This window comes from Rhamphochromis sp. 'chilingali' (genome assembly GCF_963969265.1).
Source record: "Rhamphochromis sp. 'chilingali' genome assembly, chromosome: 3".
NCBI classification, from domain to species: domain Eukaryota; kingdom Metazoa; phylum Chordata; class Actinopteri; order Cichliformes; family Cichlidae; genus Rhamphochromis; species Rhamphochromis sp. 'chilingali'.
Window position 1 is genome coordinate 12,491,250 of NC_137931.1, and position 25,778 is coordinate 12,517,027.

A 25,778-nucleotide genomic window follows, 5' to 3' on the forward strand; every position below is an offset into this window, starting at 1 on the left:
CAGCCCACTCAGGCTAATAATTATTCTGCAGAAGAGTATAAACAGAGGGGTTATTACTGTCCAAGCAAAATGTAAACACAGGGTTTGCTTGTTACGATACACATTTAGAGCCCAAAAGTCACCATGCTGCACCTGGTGGCCGTCTATCTGGGAAGGTACAATGCTCCAGCCTCCACATATTCATTCATATTATAGTATGCATTAATATTACATAAGGTAGATGGCATTATGGTATTTGCAACAATAACTTGTGGAGTGCAAATACGGAGAACAATTCAAGCTACAATAAACAGTTGTTTTATTTACTCCTGTTGTTCCACTTCTAATAGGCCTTTAATCTGCTTTAGTAGTACAACATATATCATCCTAGACATTAATGGGAACATTAAGTATAATGAAATAGTTTTATAAGGTGAAATGGAAGAAAAACCAAGTAGTTTTATGTTGGACTGACTGTGCTGTGATTAAGATTGTCGCTGCAGAGAAAAAGAATCAGATTCCCTTTATTACACAATCTGATTGCAAGAATCCCTTTTTAATATGACATTTTTATATTGACAGCCAGCAGGGCTTGGCAGACTCCAAAAACGAAGGTACAAGGAGTTATACTCATAAAAAACTAATTACCGTAGTTTTCGGGTCATAAGCTGCTACTTTTTCCCCACACTGTGAACACTGTGGCTTATACTGACGTGCGGTTAATGCATTTTTTTTTCCATGCGGCCAAAAACATTTTGCCTGGTAACAGTAGACCAATCAAAATGATAAGTAGTGTATATATACGGTATATATTTTTATCGGTTGTTAAGAGACGTTGTAATGTTGTTTGTGCACTGCTCCGTAAAAAACCCATAAGCAACGTAATTTGTGTGTTACCGATACGTACGTATACTTAAAGGTAGCCGTGTTACAGGCGCTGTTCGAGGAAAAAAAAGCATTTGCAGAATGTATTTTTGTATGTTACCATAACATTTATGTTACCTTACGGATTAAATTAAACGTTAAAAATCCTCACGTGTAGTATTTCTCTGTAAATATCTCATATTACAGGTGAAACGCATACGGCTTAAAATACGGTGCGGCCTGTACAAGTACAAAATTGGTTTTCTTTCTACAATTAGAGCATGCGGCTTTTAATCAGGTGCGCTCTGTAGTCCGGGATTTATGGTAGATACACTGCACATTTTGTCTCTATTATGCCAACTCTTGTCAATGTGAGCCTGAACAACTATCTGATGAGTTTCACTAAACTCTAAAAAGAAAAAAAAATCTATAAATTGTGTAACAATTTTAGAATAATGTCCCATTAAATTAACATTAAACATTAAATTATAAAAACCATGAATATTGCATCATCTATAAAACATAATATCATGAAAAGAATCTGGGAATGTGGAGAAATCTCTGTATGCAAGGGAAAAGGCCAAATGTCTTTTCATTTCATTTCATTTCTTTTCAAATGAAATGAAATGAAATGAAATGAAAAGGCCAAATGTCTTTTTTCTTCTTTTTTTTTTAATCTGGACTAAAGACATCCAGTTTGTCACCACCATCTCTGATTGTGGCAATGATCGAAATGTATTAGTGCTTATGGAATTGGCAGTTTGCACATCTGGAAAAGTGACATCAAGAGTCTGGGGGATGAACCTGTAGTCCAGATCATCTGGTGCAATACTACAAAGAAGATCCGGGACCATTGAGAGTCCTGTATCAGACAAAAATGGGACAACATTCCTCTCCCAAAAGTCTGCTCTAACCTTCAACGTGAAACTGAAACGGCATTATCTATATTTATTGCTTCTGCAGTCTGCACTCATACAACCTCTTAGCTTTTTAGTTTTTTTTTAAATTTATTTTAAATGATTACAGTGGGGCATTCTTATCACAGCTATCATGATTTAAAGCTAATACCTAACAAAAAATATTCTTGATTAGCCTCACTAATGAACCTTTACACTAGATTAAGCTTAATTTTTACAATGTTTCAGAACTGATTAACTGGCTTTCTACACTTTACGATCATGTTAAATGTTAAATGCAACATATCAGTGATCTGGATCACGCATGATCCATGCAGTCACAAAGTAAGCAGTATTTGGCAGTTTTAAAAAATAACTAGTCCTAACTGGAGAGCTCAATTAAAGATGGAAAGAAAACAAACCTCTTTTAAAATCTCACTGAGATCTGAACAACTTTAATAACTAAATGCTGATTAGGAACAGAGCGTCTCTAAACTCTATGACATTTGACTTGGGTCATATGTTCAGACAAAGGTGGTCGTTTCTATAGTGCCCTTTAACAATCATAATTTGCCTTCCATTTCAAAAGTGAACAGTTCAAACATATTGGGGAGCCTTATTTTTGTGCAAAAGCTTGTTTTTTTGAGACAGTTGTAGTCATCTAGTGGCCATAAAAAAGAAGACATGTTTAAGGAAAATATGTCTGTCTTTTAAACATTAGAATTACTCGGTCAGGGCTTTGTGGTTCTACCAAAGTTGCAGTTTTCATCAACATCTATCCATGAGAACATGTCTTGATTTTATCCTATTAGACATTCATGTTAATTGGAGTTTGAAATGTTCGGGCGACTCCTCCTGGAAGTCATTTGACTGGTTATTTTGAAGTTCCTGACTAAAGGAATAGGGAGCAAGCCTATTTAGTGTCACTTACGTGGCCACAGGGACTTATAAACAGCATGTATAATTATAATAAAGAATTCAGTGATTTTACTCTAAAATACAGTTTCATTTGCACCTCAATCCACAGCTACTACAAAGTATAACACTTTCCTATTTCTACTAGAATCAGCATGATGAATCAAGCCCGTGGCTAGAGGTATCAGTCAGTCTTCTCAAAAATTACACACTGCCCGGCACAACCACCACACATTACTATACACATGCATACAGGTTACTTTTGATGAGTAAAGCAGGAGATGATATTTTAAAGTCTTTCAGCACGTTGGCAAAATGATTAATTTGAGGAAATTTGTCACACGTGTGTGTACGGAGCACTGAACAAATGATGGAAAGATTCTGGATGAGTGCTGTCACCTCTTCCGCTGCTGTACAAGCACTTCATATCCAGCGTCATCCACATTGTGTGCTGCCACCAGCTTGTATTAATAACTTGTCAACAGAAGTGTTTGATCCAGTCAAGTGACGAGCGGTACCGCCCGCATAAAAAAGGAGGGTTCCTGCCCCTTCTTGAAATTTTCACATTGATTTTCTAAGTGTAAGCTTGAAGAAAAACGGCTCACTTGGCAGCTGAGTGGTCACATAGATGTCATTACTCTTTGACAATGACAATAGTTGAGCAGAAACTGGTGTAGGAGTAGGTATCTATTTTAGCAATAAGGCTGAGTATGTGCTTGATACCTTTCCTTCTGCTTCCCCAAGAGAGCCTTTTCTGACTCCTTTGTTGCACCATGATTTTTTCCTTAACAAAGTTGACAAGTTTTATATAAACTTCTTTTAGTCTTTAAAAAGACAAATTGGACCAGACTGAAACATACCGCTGTGCCTCTTGCTACGATCTTCCTGGATGTCTTTACCTCTCTGCGCTCTTGTCTGACTAAGTGCAGCTATACTAGCATAGTTATCTATTAACTATTAGCTGACAATGACAAGTAGGGAAGGATTTTTTAATTATTTATTTATTTATTTTTACAACTGGTGCTTTAGGAAAAGTAGCAATAAAATACTGAAAACACAAAATGATTTGCATTAGGTCTCAGTCATCAAAGCTTTCATTACTGAAGTGTTAAACGAGTTATTAAAAGTTTTGTCTTTAGCAAATGTGGTTCGGGGTGATTAGCGAGATAAAACTCATGCGCAGATGATAAATGAGAGTTCTTGTTTACGTGCTAATGCTAGCTAGGTTTCCCACAAAACGCAAATGGTAACTGATCTCAAGGCACTGAGAGCAGAGCCAGCAATGGCGTTCCTCACGTGCTTGTCCCCCGTCATTCTCTCATCAAAGACCAGAGGTTTATTCACAATGTTTAAAAGACCTACATGTAGAGTGGTGAATTGTTCTTTAATGTCAGTCAGGGACACTGGATGGGAAGGCATGTTCACTTGAAATAGGTGAAACATATCCAAGGCTGTCAATGAGCAGGACAATTGATATCTACTTCAACTATATATTATATAAAAATTCAATTAATTTTTTTATAGTGCCAAATCACAACAGAAGTCACTTAAAGGTGCATTATATTGTAAGGTAAAGACCCTACAGCAATACATAAAAAATCCCACCAATCAAACAATCCCCTATGAGCAAGCACTTGGCAACAATGGAAAGGAGAAACTTCAACTCAACAGGAAGAAACCCCCTACAGAAGCAGGCTGCCATCTGTTGTGACACTGTGGAAGAGATCCAGATTAATAATAACTAAAGATTAAATACAGAGTGGTGCATCAATACTTAGAGAGTGTAAAGAGGGGAATGAAGAAGAAACACTCAGAGCATCATGGGAAGCCCCCAGCAGCCTAGGCCTGTTGCAACACAACTAAGAAAGGGTTCAGGTACTCTTGATCCAGCACTAACTATAAGATTTATCAAAAGGGAAAGTTTTAAGCCTAATCTTATAGGAGAGTGTCCTGTTTTCTGAATGCAAACTGGGAGCTGGTTCAACGGAACACCAGAGCTGAAGGCTTTGCCTCCCAACTCTAGTAACCAGTAGCACTGTGAGCCTGCAGTCTAAAGTAAAGAGCTCTGTTAGGATAACAAGGAACGATGAAGTCTTTAAGATAACATGGGCCTGATCAGACAAGATCTTGTATGAGAGGTGAAACCTTTTAAATTTGACTTTGGATTTTCCTTTCTTTTTTTTAGTCCTCATCAGAACTCTTGCTGCAGCATATTCAATCAACTGAAGGCCTTCCAGGGAACTTTTAGGACGGCTAGATCACTCTGACATGGGGTGTTTCTAAAGAACATCATTTGGATGTCTGAATTTGGGAATTTCAGACTTATAAGAGATACAGTGGGAAATAAAATTCCATAGGGTGTCTCAGCATATCAGAGGAGTGTGCCTGACTGAAAACTGAAAAATCTCTTACTGACATTCTGATGTCAGTGTCATGTAATAAGACCTGAAATAAAGGTCGTATGGATGTCTGTGTTATCTTGAATATAAGATGAACTGCAAGAGGCAACCGTATCTACATCAGACAGTGCGATGTAATTTTTAAGGTCATGACTTATGGAAACACATATTGCTGCTGAGTTTTGGATTTTTTTATTTTTCAAGCTCTGGAGTTTCCACTTGTAAATTTCTGACCCCAGAAAATGAATGCAGCATAAGTAATGTGGTGCCAGTACTGAACACTTTTCAAGGGCATTTTAGATTCCTAGCTTCAACAAATATCACTTGGACAGTAAATGGTGTATTCCAATGTCTGAGGGGTCCTCAGGGTCATATTTGGTATGCCTTAAAAAAAAAAATCACAAAATGCAAAACCTTGCCAGGGCTGTGCCAATCTCTCTGCCCCTGAGCACATTCGTAATCACGTAAGCGATCCCCCCCTACTCAGTACCACCAGCATCACCGCACTCCTACTTCACTGAACACCCAGTAAAAGTGATCATTTCAGTTGAATCTAAAGCATGAATTCAGCTGTTAGAGGACAAAAGGTTGCCTTATTCAGATGTTTTATTCAAAATGACATCATCTGAATAGCTCCTATTATCAAAAGGCAGTCTTCAGAAATATTCAAAATAATACTCGGGTGATATGTAGACCTTTGTCAAAGTTTCCGAACAATGGCTTTTGTTCAGCAAGAGTTGTAGCTCAATATCTCCCCACTCCTGTCAATTATTGGCTGCTAAACAAGCATCCTACAGTAGTGGGACCATTAGAAAGGTAGCGGAGTAAATTCTGCCACTCTTCTCATTTATCTTCTTTTCACGATGACAGTGCCATTATACACTTGTTCGTGAGAGAGAAGTTTTTCCTACTATTTTCTGGGCTCCATTAAGCTTCTCTATGCTCCTCTCTTTGAGTCCTTTGCTGGATTAAATATGAAGGACAGACAGAGCGGGGTGGGAAAAAAAAGACAAGGACAGGAGAAAGCTGGAAAAAGGTGCTGAATTAATTTGTGGAGAGCAATTTTATAACCAATTAAAAAGGATTTTTTTTTATGTCCTAAACGATGTCTTCAAAAATTCCAATTTTGATGAATTTCAGTGAAGTTTTACTTCACTTTGATGCACAAAAATGGTCTTAATTAAACATACTGAAGATATTTCCAGCGAGCAAAAAACGTGTTAACTCTTTACCCTCCTGCAGGTAACCTTTGTTTGTCTTTTCTGATCTGAGCAGTGTCTAACATATTTTGGCATGCTTCCAGAACAAAATGACAAAACAAAACAGATGTGCATTAAAGGTCTGTGAGGGCGATCCCTACCTGTACCCTTGGAAAAACCATTAGAACCATGGAAAAACATCAAACTACATCTTTACAGATTCATACTGAGGTGTCCAAACGGGTGTATGTGATATCCTCGTGTTGGTGTTGTACGTGTATCATCATCATAATGTTGGTCCAGGATTAACATTGCAACCGACCAATCATCGAATGTCATAGCTTTGCAATGTGGCAGGAAAAATTTAAATATGCCCTTTTTATATATAAAACTCTTTACTGGTAAGCATTTCAAGTGTCTTCTTTATTAATTTATAGCATATAATAAATGCATTGTCAAGTTAGCTTTGCTGTTAGTCAAACATAGGTTACTCATATCGGGTTGCTAGCAACAGTTTTTAGTAGCATTAACTGATCTTCATGGTTAATGATAACTGAATCCTCAGACAACATCATTGGTTAGTTGCCATGCTGATCCTTGACCAACATGATTTTGACAATGTAGAAACAACAAAAACATGGAGATATTAGATTGTGTGTCATAACTCATCATTAAGGGTATAGGGTTTTAGGCTAAAAAGGTTACGACTGACCAACCAGATTTGGCCCAGAGACAATGATAAGTGGAACGGTACCTATATAGGACTTTCAGTACAAGTCTCATTTGCCCAGTCAAACACATTATTCTGTGCCAAAGTGCTTTACCATACATTCATATTTCAATGAATAGATTAAGGACAACCTGGGGTTTAATATGTTGTCCAAAGACACTTCAACATACAGGCTGGATATATCTGTATCCTGAGCCCCAATCCCTATGTCTGTAGATATGTGGTAGGTCTTTACAGCCTTAGATGCTTTAGATCTCTTTTTCCTCTTTTTTGGGGAGGTGTTTTCATTCACTGACCCGTAGCTGTTTTTGTTAGTGCTTCACCTACATTCTGTCACATCATGCACAATTCTGCTTTTGTTTAATATCTAGTGAGTGTCACTGCTGCTCTGATGAAGTTCAGAAAAAAGTATACCGTCTAATGTTCAGATTCTTTTTCCATCCTTTGTTTTGATGACAGAGATGAAGTTAAGAGCTCAGCATGATGTAGCCTCCAGCTAGACATCAGACTTTTTTAATTACATATGAGCCAGTGTGCTGCTCGGGATCCTCAGGGATGAAGATTGGTAGTTTGTGAGTGGATATAAGTGTAACTAAAAAATAGCAGGGTCACCTTACAGTATTATAAAACTTGAAGAGGATTTTAGAACTGCAAAAATGAGCAAAGGTTTCTTTCTTTTGAGAGCAATGAAAATACTCTACAGCAATCATGCCACACAGTGCAGGCTAGCTTCCAAAGCTTCCCTTTTATTATTTTTGCAATAGTTTCCACAAGTACTTACATTGTGTGTCGGTCTCTATTGACTGGTATTATCAATTTAACCACAATTTCCACAATGTTGTTCATTTAACAGTAAGTTAAATCCCCAAAAGAATGTCATGGATTTAGTTATTGTGCAGCTTGTTTAGTCTTTTTTGCATTTCTACACTTTGGGAAGCAGTAATAAGCAGAAAGAGCAAGCTTTTAGAAGTTTCTGGTTATAATATAAATTTTCTTTGACATCACAGTAACGTTTAAAATGTAGAAGTTTTCAGCCACATTCTGAAGTTGTAGATGGATCTTTATTCTGTGGTTTCCAAAAGAATTTGTTGACATTTTCTCACAATATACATCATTTTTCTGCATAAGTATTGACACGCAAAGTTTAAATTTATTGTGTGTTATTCGATTTGACAGCATTATTACTTCATGATAGTATCTTTTCTGACTTTCTTATATTATTTGTACTTTTTTGCCAGTTGTTTCCACATTCCATTTTCCCTTCCTCAACAGGTGACTACGTGTTAATGACCGTTTACTTCGACCTCAGCAGGAGGATGGGCTACTTCACCATCCAGACCTACATCCCCTGCATCCTGACTGTGGTTCTCTCCTGGGTCTCCTTCTGGATCAAGAGTGATGCCACGCCTGCAAGGACGGCTTTAGGTAAGCTACACAATTTCTCTGCAATCTGAGTTAGGTAGCAATACCAAGGATCTATTTTTGAATGAAATACCAACTCCATTGCCACTTCATCTATGTCACTGCAGTTGTTACCTGTAAAATCTTTCAAATTACCGGAATATATTCACCTAGCATTCGTTTGGAGTCAAAACTGTTGAGTACGTGTGCATGGGCATAATATATTAGTCATTTGCAAATGAATATGTACGTGACAGTGGGAATTTAGAGGTGCATTAAACCATCATGAAAATTCATGTCCCATCAGCTTGCTTGTTTCCGTTTTGTACTTTGTTGTAGTGTTATTCTTTCTCCTTGCATGACTTGACAACTGTTTTGAATTATTTTCCTCTCTGCTGCATGCCTATCATTAGTTCATTTGCTTTCCTGTGGATGATGATGTTGTGCAAGGTGCTGCTAATTTAAGATGGAACTCGAGGTAAGTGTTTGATGAGTTCATGACCACCCCATCCATTCATAGCTTCATAATTTTATTTAGTTAGGACTTCTATTTCCCCCCTGTGGGTGCCTCATTACAAGCTCATGCTGCGCGGACAAACAATGTTCATATTCACTGAGCTTTGATTAAATTCTCTTTGAGGTCCTGACTTTTTAAAGAGATAGCAAAAGCTGAATTTTGGGGACATAGAAATGTATTTAAACTGTCCGTGACATCTCGTACTGGCTTAAAAATAATGATTGTGGCGTCTGAATGCTGATCACAGTATAAACACCTAAAATGTTGATGTAGAGTAGGGAACAATTTGATATTAGGTGCATACTAGATGATATATGGCACACAGATAAGCATACAGAGATAACTGGTTAAAGCAGACACCAGCAACAAACAAATACATTACATGTATTATATTTTCTCACTGAAAATCCAATTAAGCGCCAGTGCCCCCTGTACCAAATTAACTGGTTAACACTTTGAAGTCCAACTCATCTTTGCAGTTGACCCTCTAACCCTAAGTTAGAATATGTCACTTAGTAAAAATTGTAATTAACTTGTTTCCCCACAAGTTCTGGCATTGGTTTTGGCATGGAATATAGTAAATAATGATTCCACTGACACACATCAAACACTTTGCCTTAATATGGCATCAGGGTTAGGAATTATTATCTATGGTGATTTAGTCCTCGGGGGTTTAGGCATAGGGTTGAGGAGCTAGGGCAGGGGTCAGCAACCTTTAACACCCAAAGAGCCACTTGGACACAGTTTCCACGCAAAAAAAAACACTGGGAGCCGCAAATACTTTTTGACATCTAAAATGAAGATAACGCTGTATATATTGTTTTTTTTTACCTTTGTGCTTTGTGTGAACAACTAAAGTAAGTAAGTAAAGTTTATTTATTAAGCGCTTTTCACAGACAGGCAGTCACAAAGCGCTGTACACAAATATTAAAATAAACCATACAATCAATAGAATTATACACAATGTAAAAGATCAAATGTAAATAATGTAAAGAATATAAAATACGTAGATCAACAAAAGGCTTGTTTGAACAGAAACGTTTTTAACTGCTTTTTAAAAGAATCCACAGAGCAACTAAGGTGTGTTGCTTATGAAATCCATGAAGTGCTACAGAGAAAATTACATTTTATTTATGTAATTAACACATTTTGAACTCTTAAAGAAGTATAACAAAAGGAAAGACACCCAGCTGAACTAAAATGAACCATGTAGCAAACAAAAACTGTTGTGAGCCGCCACCCTTATATCACCTTTGGGCTTTTGGAGCCTTGGCCTGGCTTTTAAAAAGTAATTGGAAAAAAATTGCACTATTCTGCTGAAAAAGGAAAAATAGATATTTACAAAATTCTGCCTAAATATGTATTTTACCTGGTTAATGTGTGTGGCGGGGCGTGGTCTGCAGTGCCGCAGCATGGGAGTCGGATGCACCTGAGCGGCACCCACAATCACGCCTCGCTGCCTTAAAGTCTGTGCTCTCTCTGCTGTTGTGTTGGTGTGTGTCGGGCTGTGAGCTGAAAAGCTACAGCCGGCTGTATGCGTACAGCAACCGTTTATGAAAAGTGGTCAATAAAGAGATGCTGAAAAGCATTTTCATCTAAACATCGTCGGGTCTGCCGTGATATGTTTACAATGAGACTTCTGGTCCCGAACCTCTGCGCACAGCGTCTGTAAATCGGGGCTTTCATCTTTATGCAAGACTGTAAACTGTCATCTGTGAGGCGTGAGCGGTGTTTGTTTGTAACATAGTTCACGGTGGAGAACAGCTGCTGACATACAGTAATGTGGATCCGAAGATCCATAATTGGCCTAACTGGGGTTGAAAGTCTCGATAAATACACGGCGTTTCGGCGGGTACACCGGCTTCCGCGAGTGTGATGCTTATTTTGAGCGATGAAAAAATAATAAGATATAATTTTATTTTTATATTTCAAAATCACAATAATCTTCCAATTTAGAACTGCAAGTTAAAAAAAAAAGAACTAAACACAAATAAAATGCACTTCAGCTAAATACTTCTAATTTATTTTCCCAAACCACCCGGAGCCGCAAAATAAAGACTAAAGAGCCGCATGCGGCTCCAGAGCCGCGGGTTGCCGACCCCTGAGCTAGGGTCACATTTATCCTGTTGTATAGAATTTTTACCTATGACCTTAAAGGAAATCTTTTAACAGAAATCCAAATGCATAAGCAATACATAAATGGAATTATAAAAGGTAACATCTTCTAGTTTCTGCTACTTTATTTGTTTAGCACATAGCTTCAGTGCAACATGTCCTTAGCACTTTCCTCATTAGCCCTTAAATCTTGATGCCAATGATAATATAGTCTTTCAAAAAGGGATAATGGAAATGTCATGAGATTCAGTTTTATTTAAAAAAGAAAAAAAAAACGTCATTATTATAAGGTTACATGAAAGTCATCCTGGTATTCATGGGGAACAATTCACTTCCAATCTAGTTGACATCTGTTGAAAATAAAGCCTTTTGTTACGTGATTTACTTTGGTTGGTCACTCAAATTATCCCAAATTTCCCCAGGTAAGACCCCCAAATATCTAAATCATACTGTTATCTCCACTGCAGCAGCTGGCTTCAAATGCCTTGCTTTATGGCACTTTGGTGACACTTGATGGTAGCTAGACTCTAATTAACCTCTTTCACACAAATGTTCTCGCTTGACCCAAGAACTACACTTAAGATTATTTCTCCAACCTCTAGCCACCTTCACCCCAGCTGTCACTTGGGTTGAGACAATCCACGCCACTCTGAAGTTCTTTAATTCCTCTCAGTCCCTCCTGCCCTTCATCAGCCTGCCAATATTACAGAAGGTCATCTGGATGGTCTCTGCGTTAATATCTAAGTTTTACTGGAGTTTTGTCCCGCCCTATTCATTATCAAGCTCAAAGAAAACAATTCTCTGAACAATGAGGCCGCCACCAATAATATAATATCATTGCTTTGGCTTCACTGGGCCAAATGAAAGCTCTTTTCTTGTGCTGTTAATGAAAGCAGATGATGACAAGAGTATGTGTTCGGCCCAGCTTGCTTCTTGCTCGTAGGCTGATGCAAGTTGACACGATGACAGTTTAACATCAAAACAGTGTGAAGAGATCAAGAGAGACACAACAACTCGAAGGTTTATTTTGAGTTTGTTTATAGCACTAAAGGAGTTGCTCCTTCCAAAAGCAAATTCTCTTATCTTCCATAAGCCTCAGATCTATTAAACTGAGATATATTGGACAGGTTTTATTCTATACTAATTCCTCCCCCTTTTTTAACCAGCATATAAAGACTAAAGCTACTATGGTTTTTCTACTTTGCAATGACAGCTGCTTTGTAATGTGAATCACACACCTCACAGTGTATGTGTGCCAGTCTGACTCTCCACTCCTGTGTCAGCCTGCCTTTTTAAGCCTGCATAGGACATAACTAAGTCACTTAATGCTTACAGTGTGTGGGTGGCAGTGTATTACATGACCAAAGGCAGTGACAGACTTGTGATCTCCCTCTCACAACAGGTAGCGCGAAAAAGCAGGCAGCCCCAGTCCTGATAAACATCCAGTTTCGGGTCAACAACAGAAAGTCATTTAGCCTTCCTCCTCTAGTACAACGCCCCCGTTTTAGAGTCAGCCTGAGACCTGATCCCAAAGCTGAAAGGGGAGAGGAGAGATAAGCGCAGGAAAAGCTGGACACAAGGGAGGAACAGAAAAAAAGTGTAAAGCAAAGTGATGGCCTTTGGTACTTAAAGGCAGGGAGAAATGTCAGCTGGACGGAGTGGGATCAAGTCGGATTGAAGAGAAACTCGAGTCCAAGAAAAATACAGAGGATGCCACTGCCCCTGCTGACCCTCCACCCAACCGCTAAAGGGAAAGTGCCTCGACAAACCGTTAACATGTTCCAGGTGGATTTTCCAAAGAGCTCTCAGTCATACATTACTGCTTCAGCTGGATATGTGGACACCAGCGAGCTAAAAGTAAGTGAGCTGAGCTCAGGCTGATTCCCATTAGACCTCAATCTTTGTAGCGCAAATGGATCTTGACATAGATACAGGGGGTTGGTGATGGGAAATAAAACCACCCCAAGGCAGAAGCTGAGACTGTAGAGCTTTGGGGGTGTGAAGAAGAACCATGGTGCTGGAATTAATTGAATCTACTGGTAACATCCATCATCATGCTTCATAGCATTATCCAGAGAAATACAGAGTATCACTTAGTGTCACCAGTTTACTTCAAGGAGATCCACAGAGAACAGAGTCTTCCCCAAACTCTACCATTTTTGCTTTTAATTGTATGTACGTAGGTTTTAAGATTTCTGCCATTAACCCATCTTATAGGGGGCAGCTCAGTGAAAAGAAGTATTTAAAAGCAAAAGAAATAATAGCCCGAATTGTAAGGTACTTTTGAAGAGACGCTTCACCACCAAGTCTCAGAAAAGATTTGCAACATTTTTGTAGAACACACAAGACCCGTGTCTCCAGAGGAAACTGTGCAAAACCTAATAAATTGCCTTAAGCATCAGTTGTGACTGGAGACAACAAAACTGAGAATGAAAACAGTCTGGAGGGAATAAGAAAGAAGAGAGCTACCAGCCCTCCTGTAGCCTCCTCATCTCTGCTCGAGGCTATATTAGCTACTACAAGCATAACAGAGCTGAATCTCTGACCTGTTAGCAAGAACACTTTAACTTGGTGAAGAAACTATGTTTCTTTGTTTCTCCTGAATGCATTTTACTCATTTTTTAAGCTAACAGTATGATGGTTTTGGATGAATGCCATGCTATAAATTGCTTTACTGCTTTTTACACTGAACAAAAATATAAACGCAACACTTTTGTTTTTGCTCCCATTCCCCATGGGATGGACGTAGAGACCTAAAATTCATTCCAGATACACAATATAACCATCCCTCCCAAACAGTGGTCACAAATCAGTCCAAATGTGTGGTAGTGGGCACGTCTGCTATATTGAGATAATCCATCCCACCTCACAGGTGTGCCACATCAGGATGCTGATCTGACATCATGAGTAGTGCACAGGTGTACCTCAGACTGCCCACAACAAAAGGCCACCCTGGAATGTGCAGTTTTTTGCGCTATTGGGGGTCTGGGGACCCAGAACCGGTCAGTATCTGGTGTGACCACCATTTGCCTCATGCAGTGCAACACATCGTCGCATGGAGTCTATCAGATTGTCAATTGTGGCCTGTGGAATGTTGGTCCACTCCACTTCAATGGCTGTGCGAGGTTGTTGGATATTCGTGGGAACTGGTACACGCTGTCGTATACGCCGGTCAAGCACATCCCGAACATGCTCAATGGGTGACATGTCCGGTGAGTATGCTGGCCATGCAAGAACTGGGACATTCTCAGCTGCCATCTGCCCTGAACAATGTGAACCATGATTCATCCGTGAAGCGCACACCTCTCCAACGTGCCAGACGCCATCGAATGTGAGCATTTGCCCACACAAGTCTGTTATGGCGACGAGCTGGAGTCAGGTCAAGACCCCGATGAGGACGACGGGCATGCAGTTGAGCGTCCCTGAGACGGTTTCTGACAGTTTGTGCAGAAATTGTTTGGTTGTTGTTGAAAACACGCAGTTCTTTGAATCTTTGGGCTGAAGGAGGGACAATACTCGGTGTATCAATGCTCAATCAACAATCATTTATTTCCATACAATTCAACAATAAGAGCATTAGAACGTCCGGACGGGAGAGATGCTACCAGAGGGTCAGGCACATGTCTCAAAATGGTGACGGGTTGCTCAGCTTTTTATAGTCTCTAGTGGCCCCCAGCTAGTCGTAAAAGCCAAAACATCACATTTTTTCTCTGTTACAGCGCCTAAGTTATGACCTCGGCAGTTGTTTCTCTGCTTTCTGTAAGGTGGGGGTGTGGAATGTGGCCTAACTATCTCCCCTGTCTTTAGACACAGAGTCTCCTGCTTACAACCTTCTCTTCATGATTCAACACTTAAGCATGTCAAGAAAACAGTGTCACACATTCCCAGCAGATCAAGGATACAGAGTGATGCACATTTATCTAATGAACTAATATGTGAATATGTTCTGTTAACTCAAAAGTATAATGAGAACTAAACTACATACAGCTCACACACTCTATTTTAAAGGGTATAATATGATCTACAGCAGTATTCTAATTCAACTACTTTGATTACATATATAAGGTAACATATAATAACAGAATAATATCACAATACCCTCTTTTGATCTCTCATTAAAGAGATCACTAATAACAAGCACTTCAGCGTTGCAAGGTCCAGGTTTTCTTGATCCTGAGGCCCTCTGTCCCCCTTTAACGGGTGGACCATATGGGGGATGACCTCTGTGTTCACGCAGTTCAGATGCAAGCAAAGTTAGATTTACAACCATAACAGCAGTTACAGATGACACTCCCATCACTCCCCATTTTCCCACAGCTTTATTTTGGTGCTCCAGTTTTCCACTCCCATTTTAATGCCCCCTTATACCTTTCAAATGTACTTAGACTAGAACCTCTGTCTAAGGAGCTTTTAACCTTTATTTTTATTGCTGCAGCTACCAGTGTCTTCCAGTTGGGTGATTCTCAGCTTCTTTCTTCGACCTCCGGGGTTAGACCACCCTTTAGTCATTGCACAGTTCTGGGGATTATTCTGCCCTGATTTCAAACAAAGATCTGTGTATTTTGGGTTCACCGGCGTGTCCCCCTTTTTGCCAAGAGCCTCTCGAACCTCGTTGGTCTGGTGTTCCTGGTTTTCGCCAACCCCTTCATGGTTATTGCTGTGTTTGTGGGATCCATCTTCTCCAGGAGCCCAAACGTCATGACACTTGACCCCAGTTGCTGTCTCGGCAGTCCCTACATCTGTCCCTGCTGTGAAGGGTCCTCACATCTCCGGGTCCCCGTCTGGTGTCTGTTCCTTTCTCTGCAAGAGACAGAAAACCAAAACACCTCTCTCCCTAGCCTTGATAATCTAATATTGTTATCCATTGTTCTTCTAATGATTCAAATTTGGTTTAAAATATTATGTTCAGGACTTATTCTAATCATAATCTATGTGTGTGTAAAAGAAATCAAAATTAGTGAACCCTTTCTAAGTCTAACACATTATACGCTTAAGTTTTACCATAGCTAAATTATTAAACACAGAAATAACGTCATAAGATGTTCATAAAACCATTGTTTGATGTTCGGAGTCAACTCCCCCTTTTTGACACACTCCCATGTGTCAATTCATTGGAGCTAGACAATTAAAAGAGAAGGTTGGTGACATCATATCTCAGAAAGTATCAGAAATTCTTCTCTCGAGTACCGTTGCTCCAGCCTTGTCATCACTGAGGATCGTCAATCCCGGACATTTCCCTTCTCCATATTTAATAAAGTCTGTCATCCTTCCATGCCCTGGTAACTGGTCCATCCAGAGCTGTAACATTTTGAAATGTACATACAACAAGCCAAACCACACCTTGGTCACACCAACCCGTTTCTGCCCCGAAGATGTCCAATGCCATCCTAGTATGGACTGTCAAAAGTGGCTTTAACGCTGACTATCCTGACAATCCATTTTATAACGTTTCCTGGTCAGATTTGCCAATCTCTGCACCAGGGTCGTAATAGTTTTGCAATTTTCATAAGTTTTTATTTTTATTTAGCTTCGACTTCAGATTTTCAATTTTATATCAGTTTTAATTAGTTTTAACCAATTCTTTTTGTAATGGTACATTTTAATTTGAATTTATCCAAACTATTGTGATATCAATAGTTATCTCCACTGTAGCATTTGGCATTCCCAATAATATAACATGATACCTTAATCAAAACACAGCTAATATAGCACAGTTTTCTTAATGCAAACATCAGTAACTCAAAATCAGCAACCACAGTGTTAAGTCTGCAGTTCATACTTATGTGAAGCTAGAGTCTCCTCCTCCAGTCTCTCTTATCCTCCTGCTCCTGAAAAAAACAAAACAAAACAAAGCGAAGCATCCACCCTTCTCTTGTCGGCTGGGTGAATTGTTTATGAATTGTTTATTGGCATTTACTAATCCTAAAGTGGGTGCAGTCATTGTCTCAGTATCAAGTCAGTCAAAACTTTTAGTCGTCAGTCCATCACAGTCCATTCGCATGCATACCTCCATACACATTCATACCAGATGTTGCTGATAATGGAGTCTCCCGCGCAACCTATTCGAGCCTCCATCACCAGCAAGATGACGTCATCATTTTAAAGGAAAACAATTCCTTGTTGTTTTTTGGGCCGGATTGACTCGGTGCAATCCTTTTAGATCAGTGTTCCCTATAAGTGAATTTCTCCCAAGCCAATTACAATCATGGAGAAGCACACTTTGCAACTGTTTACAGTAATAATATTTTATAGCGCTTTAAATTTCAATCTTTCAGGCCTGGTTTAAAGAGCTGATTATTAAATCATAAACTCACAAAATATCAACATATCACCACCGGTGGATCACACCTCTCAGATGTTTTTTCTCCAGTGCACTGTAACAAAAACGAAAACAGACATAACCAACAAAATACTACTAAAATAACACAAACTAGGGCCCGTTGCAGACATGTCCAAGCATAAAACTATCCCTCTCTCGCTTACGAGAAAGAACACAAGCCAAAGCTCACTGATAAAATCAAGCTAGCGCTAAACAAAACCAAACAATCAACCAGAAATTCACAGGAACATTTTGCTTCCTGCCGGGACAATATTGTGTGGGAATGAGAACCTCAGGTGCCGTAACACCTTTTGTTCCTCCTTGAATTAAAACTCAATCACAGAAAATGCCGTACTCCGACCTAAAACTTACACTATTAATTCATCATTTTCACTCTGTGCCACTGTTCCTCATCAGGGCTGTGTGAAGCACAGCAAAGAATTCAGTCACGGCCTTGAGCCATAAACAGACATCACGCACAGACATTGTTTTCATAACCAAACCGTTTTAGAGCTTATTCCTAAAATCTACATAAATGCCTTCTAGGTGACATATAACACATTCTAAGTATTTAATGGTAATCAATGGCTCCTCATAAAAATTATGCATTGGGATGTTTGTGTGCAGCATTTTGCATATCAGCATAAGCAAAGCATTCTTCATTGCATCAGCGTGTGTGTGTGTGTGCGTGTGGATCACTCTTCATTGCACAAGCGTGTGCATGTGTATGTGTGTGCATCACTTCTCAGTGAATCAACATTCCCGTGTGTGTGTGTGTGTGTGTGTGTGTGTGTGTGTGTGTGTGTGTGTGTGTGTTTGTGTGTGTGTGTGTTTGTGTGGGTGTTTGTGTTCATCACTTTCCTGTTCTGGTGTTCTGGGTAAACCACGGCCTGAAGCGTGCCCTGGGGTCCTGCCCCCCTCCTTTTTCAGTTTGTTTGCGACCATTGCTGCTGCTGCTGCTGCTCAAAATTCAGTCCGTCCTGGTTCTGACCCCAATTGGGGCGGTCCTTTCTCCAGTGTCGATGTTCACCGCAGGTAAAACCTGCATCTTCTTCTGTGTTTTTGTCCATTCTGAGGTGCCTTCTGTCCTCAGTTACTCCTCTTGTCTCGGTCACGCCCTTTTTCGCCACCCGATCATCCGTGTTGGTCCATCACTGTCCTGCACAGTGTGAATGCAAAGTTATCAAGGTCAGCATTCTTTCGCTCGGCCTTACTTGTCATTCGGGCTTGGCGGGCGTCTCGTCACAGCTCTGTCAGCTGACGCAGTCTGGGAATTTTCCCCCGTGTAGTGAAACGGGCCTTAGGTTTAGTGCTCTCCGTCTCGGCTGCATGAGATCACATTCCTGCAGGTCTGTTGACATTCTCAGGTCGTTGTTGTGGGTCCAGCTGTTGCAGCATTTGGTTAGTGTCACGTATGGGGGAGAGCAGGAGTCCAGTCAGCCTCGGCTTTCAGGGCCGGCAAAGCAGCCTGTAATTAAATATGTATAGAAAAAACAAAAACAAAAACAAAACAAAAACAAACAAAAAACAAAAACAAACGAACAGGAAAATGTTGTTGTGTTGGCTGTGTTATTCAGAGGGGAGGCAATGGGGCCAGGCCCTGTGTCAGCCTTCTCTCCCCCTTTTTTTTGTTTTTTGTCTCCCGATATAATCAACTCCTAACCCACCAAGTTGACAGGACAACACCGGTATATGTTAAAATTCTTAAGATCATGTTTAAAAGCCCAAAAAAGGAACTTTCTTTCATTCAGGAATCACTTTTATTAATCAATCAACAGAAAACATGTCACAATTTGAATCTTTTAACCACTAAATTTGTTGTGTCTTGCCTGGTTGGTTAGACCAGTGTTCCTTTTTTTTTTTCTTTTTTAGTTAAATTGTTGTCCTGCAACCCAGAGGGTTTCTTTGTCAGTAATGTATAGACTTCATCATTTAAGTATGTTAATTTTTCTTTAACCTTGCTGGAAAATCTTCACGTGTTCATGAGTGTAAGCTGTTTCTTCATTGCGTGTATGTGCATTTGTATAAAAGCAGGTTAATTTTATCTTTTCTCAAACTAGGCGTTACCTTAAAAGGACCCTTTCTCTCAGATTTCTCTGCTTGTGTGTGTTTTTGTTTCACCTTTTTGTTGTGATGCTCCGGACGCCTTCCCAACCTCCACAAGTCCGTTGGCCCCAATTTTATGTGTTAAAACTTCTCTTAATTTCTCCTCTAATTCTCTCCTCGCTGCTGTCTTTTTCACAGCTGCTGATTCGTGCTGGGTGTGGTTCCCATTACCTATAATTTTGCTTCGGCCGCTGTGCTTGTGGGGGCAGTTGGTCCAGGTCCGCAGCTTCCTGTATTAACACACTAAGAGATTTATTTAATTTCATTTTCATCACTGTTAAACAGATAAGCAGGCAACCCGCCTACCTTGACAGCGTAAACTGTACGCCAGTCTCCCAACACATTCCTCTCTGTACTCCTCCATAATTCTCCACTGCACACCTCTTACTATCTCTCCTTTTTATTTTTATTACACCACAGAGTAATACACCCAATTATGCCCGTCTATCTCTATGTGGCTCCAAATTCCCTCTTTATTTTAATTTCACACTCGTCAGGGGACAGGCACACAACAATTTCAACCACTGAAACGAGGAATTCAACCTTTTTATATTTCTTAACTAATCTAGACTCAACGTTTGTTCGCAAAATGTGTCTTGTTCTAGTCCGGAAATAAATGTGAACCCGTGATTACACGGCCGTTCCAGTGTTATTTCCGTGGCTATGCGGGGGCCCTCACCTCCCCAAGTCACCACCTCGGCACCCGGACAACGCCGGTCCTGGCCACGCGTCCACGGACAGGAGGGTCGCCACTCCTAGGGCAAAGTTCCACAGGTACACTAGGCATCAACCTTTGATCCTAAAATGTGTATTTGCTCTAATGTCCTCCTAATCAAACACATTAACCGTCACTGTCACTGTGTTCACGCTTCACACTCCACACAAAAACACACTCAGAGCGCGCCTCACTCACACTCTCACTCAGTGCGCGCTTTACCCACAAGACAGCACCCAGAGCGCGCCTCGCAGCTTCACACACTCTCTCACCCAGAGCGCGCTTTGACACTCACACACAACACTTTTCCTCAGCGGGAATTTTACACAGAAACCTCTGAGCTCAACTATTAGATCTTCTTAAAGCACACTGCACCATAGACCAAAATACCCTTTTCTCTGCGCTTATGACCGCCACAACGGAGCAAAGTCGCATCATAAAAGTGATGCTTGCATCCCCGAAGTTATACCTGACATCATAAACCAGGTGTTGCTATTTACTTAAATTTTTACTTTGTATTATGGCCGCAGCCCTTTATACTCGACTGACGCCACAAACCACCGTCAAAACCTCTATCAAATGTACTAAAATTAGCACCAACCACTACTGCACTTCACGGCCGCACCACCGGAACACGCCGTATCATAAACCAAACCTACGGACGTGTTTTCGCTCTCGCGTTGCCAGCGTCCAACTGCACCGTGAAGCCAGTATCTGCTTGTCCTTAAATCAACTTCTATTTCATAGCCGGCAAAAGCCAGGACGTCACTGACACCATAAACAAAATAAACAAACCTCAACTTCAATGTACTGAACTAATGGCCGGGTCTTCAGAAGAAATTCTAACGTATTATTGCTACAGAAGCCAGTATTAGACAAAATTAAATGTGGAAGGTAAAGTGGCTGCACTCTAGTCCAACGTAGTATGTTATTAGTATCTCGGTAGAGGCAGATTACTGCAATCTAGACCAACGTAGTGTGTTATTAGTATCTCGGTAGAAGCAGATTACTGCAATCTAGACCAACGTAGTATGTTATTAGTATCTCGGTAGAGGCAGATTACTGCAATCTAGACCAACGTAGTATGTTATTAGTATCTCGGTAGAAGCAGTTTATTTAACACCCTGGAATTCAGCCTCAACTTATGTTGTTAGTATCTTGCGCCAAAAACCAGACACCGACAAATTTACTGTGAAAATACATGTGACTCAGCGAACAGATTAATTTGGAAAGCCCAATATGCACATTTGGTATTTATAATACAACAGGCTGTGCTTACCTTTTTATTTTTGGACCGGTCCTCTGTTCACCTCGCCTCACGATCTCACCAAAGGTCAAATCTACACCTCCTCAGCACACCAAAGATCCGGGTCACACGGCACCAAGTTGTTGAAAACACGCAGTTCTTTGAATCTTTGGGCTGAAGGAGGGACAATACTCGGTGTATCAATGCTCAATCAACAATCATTTATTTCCATACAATTCAACAATAAGAGCATTAGAACGTCCGGACGGGAGAGATGCTACCAGAGGGTCAGGCACATGTCTCAAAATGGTGACGGGTTGCTCAGCTTTTTATAGTCTCTAGTGGCCCCCAGCTAGTCGTAAAAGCCAAAACATCACATTTTTTCTCTGTTACAGCGCCTAAGTTATGACCTCGGCAGTTGTTTCTCTGCTTTCTGTAAGGTGGGGGTGTGGAATGTGGCCTAACTATCTCCCCTGTCTTTAGACACAGAGTCTCCTGCTTACAACCTTCTCTTCATGATTCAACACTTAAGCATGTCAAGAAAACAGTGTCACACATTCCCAGCAGATCAAGGATACAGAGTGATGCACATTTATCTAATGAACTAATATGTGAATATGTTCTGTTAACTCAAAAGTATAATGAGAACTAAACTACATACAGCTCACACACTCTATTTTAAAGGGTATAATATGATCTACAGCAGTATTCTAATTCAACTACTTTGATTACATATATAAGGTAACATATAATAACAGAATAATATCACATTGTGCAAACCAATTGTTCCAGCAGCTGTCTGGGTGGCTGGTCTCAGACGATCTTGGAGGTGAACCTGCTGGATGTGGAGGTCCTGGGCTGGTGTGGTTACACGAGGTCTGCGGTTGTGAGGCCGGTTGGATGTGCTGCCATATTCTCTGAAACGCCTGTGGAGACGGCTTATGGTTGAGAAATGAACATTCAATGCACGGGCGACAGATCTGGTTGACATTCCTGCTGTCAGCATGCCAGTTGCACGCTCCCTCATTGCTTGTGGCATCTGTGGCATTTTGCTGTGAGACAAAACTGCACATTCCAGGGTGGCCTTTTGTTGTGGGCAGTCTGAGGTACACCTGTGCACTACTCATGATGTCAGATCAGCATCCTGATGTGGCACACCTGTGAGGTGGGATGGATTATTTCAATATAGCAGATGTGCCCACTACCACACATTTGGACTGATTTGTGACCACTGTTTGGGAGGGATGGTTATATTGTGTATCTGGAATGAATTTTAGGTCTCTACGTCCATCCCATGGGGAATGGGAGCAAAAACAAAAGTGTTGCGTTTATATTTTTGTTCAGTGTAAATAAAGCCATGAAGCCTCACATTACTTGCAAGGGTTTTTGGACCATTTTGCAATCCCCACATGTTCATGCCTAAACGCCAATGAGAGACTTTGTATTGAATTGTTCAAGTGTGGTCTGAATAAGACTCTTCAAATGGAAGAAAAACTAGATGGTGCTGGGAAATTGATGAAGATGCAACCACTAGCTGGTGGTACAGTGGCATTTATTCATTGATTCAAGACTTTCGTAGCTTTTTAATGAGAAAGAAAAGCAATATTGTGATTGCTTCCCTTTTGTCAGAGGGGGTTAGACTCTCTAGGAATTCAACTGTGGCTTTTATAAAGGCTGTTGTGACCATTATCCCAATAAGTCCTCTGAATTTAAAGCTAGAACGTGTCATTTTTAACTCCCCCAGATCCTAATCAGTCCATTAAAGTCCATTCCGGTAACAGAAGTTCAGTACTGATCACTTTAAGGCACAAACCACAAGGGTACAGCTAAGCACTCCCTGTAGAGCATATAATACAGGCTCGTCATCCAGTAACTGAAGTAAATCTGTTTTCTGATCTGATGACCCAGTGACTATGGTAGGGCCCATTTAAACACAAAAACTACCAAATTTTTCAAGTGCTGTCTGTGAATCGAAAACTGGAATTGCACATTTCTTGTGTTGCCAATGTTTTGTTGGATCATCCATCCACCTCAATCTCCTCCATCTGAGGACTGTCACTTCTCCTTTGCTTCCAAAAGAAAAGATTTTTAATTTATAACGCCACTAGAGAACTTATCACTTGAAGAGGAGCATTTGTCATTTGGGGGCATTTGCTAAACCAGCTGATACTGATTGTTTTTCTCAGTTTGACAGTCTCTAGCACCCACAGCTCCACTCTGGACACTTGTCATTTTCTTCCCAAGAAATGCTCTTCAAACCCAAACAACAAAGTGTTTGGTTAGTACACATGATGTATAATGTTCAAATAGTAATTTACTCAAATCCAAATGGAAATATTCTAAAACTCTGAGTTACTTTATCTCCAATATTCAATTTTGAAAAGCACTCTTAAACGCTCCCTTTTCAACAGTGCCAAAAATGTTAGCCATAAGATAACGATTGTGCTAATTCTTATATTGTAATTGTAACACAAATTTAAAGAAGTTATTTGTGTCCAAAGTTGCTTAAATGTCATCTGACCATCAGAAGATACGCAGCTGAGTAAATATATTGTAGAGAGTAGACTCCCATCAGGCTATTTACTCCCAAGTGTCTCCTTGGTCAGAGGGCATGTAGGGCCATTTGACTGATTACACGTCTGGGTCGGGGCTTTAAGTCAGGCCTCTTCAGTCTGCGGGAAACACCTTTAATCACATTAGATTGAAGTTGCTGCGTGTAGCATTTTAACCTCAATCACCAGCACATTAATTTGAACACATCAGCATAATTACCATAAACAAACAAGGCTCTCACCGAGCAGACTGTCAGCTCTTATATATACTGTATTGTACTTTGTGTTGATGCGGTGGAAAGCCTGCCAGAGTGCTGCATAGCTCAAATCATGAACACCCTGAATTTTGTAAACAATACCAACTTTTAATCCGTTTCAACTATTTCAACTGCATAATTTCAATTTCACTTGTCAGAACACATATATGTTTTTTGGGGGGTGGCTTTGATCTCTAATCTTTTTGTAGCATTTCTGGCTATTTAAAAGAAAATATACCGATAGAATACAAACAGCCTTTATGATGGGATGCAAATCTGGTTTTGAGGCAAAAATATCAGAAAGAGTTATCATTTGTTTCACAAATTTGATTATCAGTTGAAGAGCAACGAGATGGCAATCACGAAAAAGCCAAGTTCAAGACTTCAGTAACAACAACACCATGGCATCATCCTGGAAAACAAAATTGCCTGTTATACAAGCTACAGCCTCAAGGGCTGAAAGACTGAGCCAAGGTAGAACTGTCGAGACTCTGCAGTAGCCCTGATGGACAATTGAGGCTGGCTCCAAAAGTGATTCGATCAATAAATTCACAAGCTTAGGTCTCAGTCACAGAGGCATAGAGGCTGATCGGGGGCCTTAAGTGCTTCAGTCAGATAAATATCAAGCTTACAGCCTCAGCATATATACATTTTTGCAACTGATCCATTTGGAGTTTGTTTAGCCTTAAGATTAGGTGTGATAAGACAGGCAGCTGTAGCCCATAGCTGGCTGCTAGCCATCACGTTGGTTAATTTGAGTCTTTGAACTGGACCTGTATGCATAGGTTCAGTTTGGTCAGTGCAAGTCATTTATTTAACACTAGCACACTGCAAAAACTCAAAATCTTTTATCAATCTTTTAATCTTGAACCTAGAAAATTTTCACTTGTTCCGTTGGCAGATTTTTTCTCTAAATACAAGATATTTTTGCTTGAAATAAGTGAAAAATCTGACAATGGAACAAGTGAAAACTTTCTACTTTCAAGATTCACTGTCTTAAAACAAGTTCATATATCTTAATGAAATATTACTCTTTAGCTGATTGTGTCTTATTTTCATTTCATTTATTTGTTCATTTTCAGGCACAACAAATACCTATATTGAACATAAAATGCACAAAACAAAAAACAAAAATTGCCTGAAAAAGGAGTGGGACGAAGAAAACTTATTAAATCCCACCCCTATACTCACTCATCAACAAAAAAAAACAAACTTCCCGCAGCTACGCCCATCATTGCATACAGACCCATCAACAGCCCCGGGCACATACAAGCATCTAAACGGCAGCTCGCAAACAACAATTAGAGCCTTCATAACTGAATACAGAATATATAAATTATAAATTGCATTACCACAGGTAACAGGCAGTAATAACTACAAGTAACAAACACACATACATATACATACATATATATCTACACACACATGTACATATATGTACATACATACGCACACTTTTTTTTTTTTTTTTTTTTTTTTTGGAATCCATACCAGCAATGGTAAGAGAACAGACATTACAGAGCACACTAAAAGCATCATTGAGTATACTGTGACCAGACCAACTGTTT

General features: G+C 40.0%; 1 protein-coding gene across 1 annotated transcript in view; it reads left to right on the top strand.

Annotated features, from left to right (window-relative positions):
• The window catches only part of LOC308393526 (gamma-aminobutyric acid receptor subunit gamma-3-like), a 193,582-nt gene that overhangs the window by 150,740 nt on the left and 17,064 nt on the right, over nt 1-25,778 (top strand). The window contains exon 8 of the mRNA XM_080877349.1: nt 8,255-8,407. Within this exon, the coding sequence (XP_080733475.1) occupies nt 8,255-8,407 (153 nt within the window). The remainder of the gene's footprint in view (nt 1-8,254; nt 8,408-25,778) is intronic.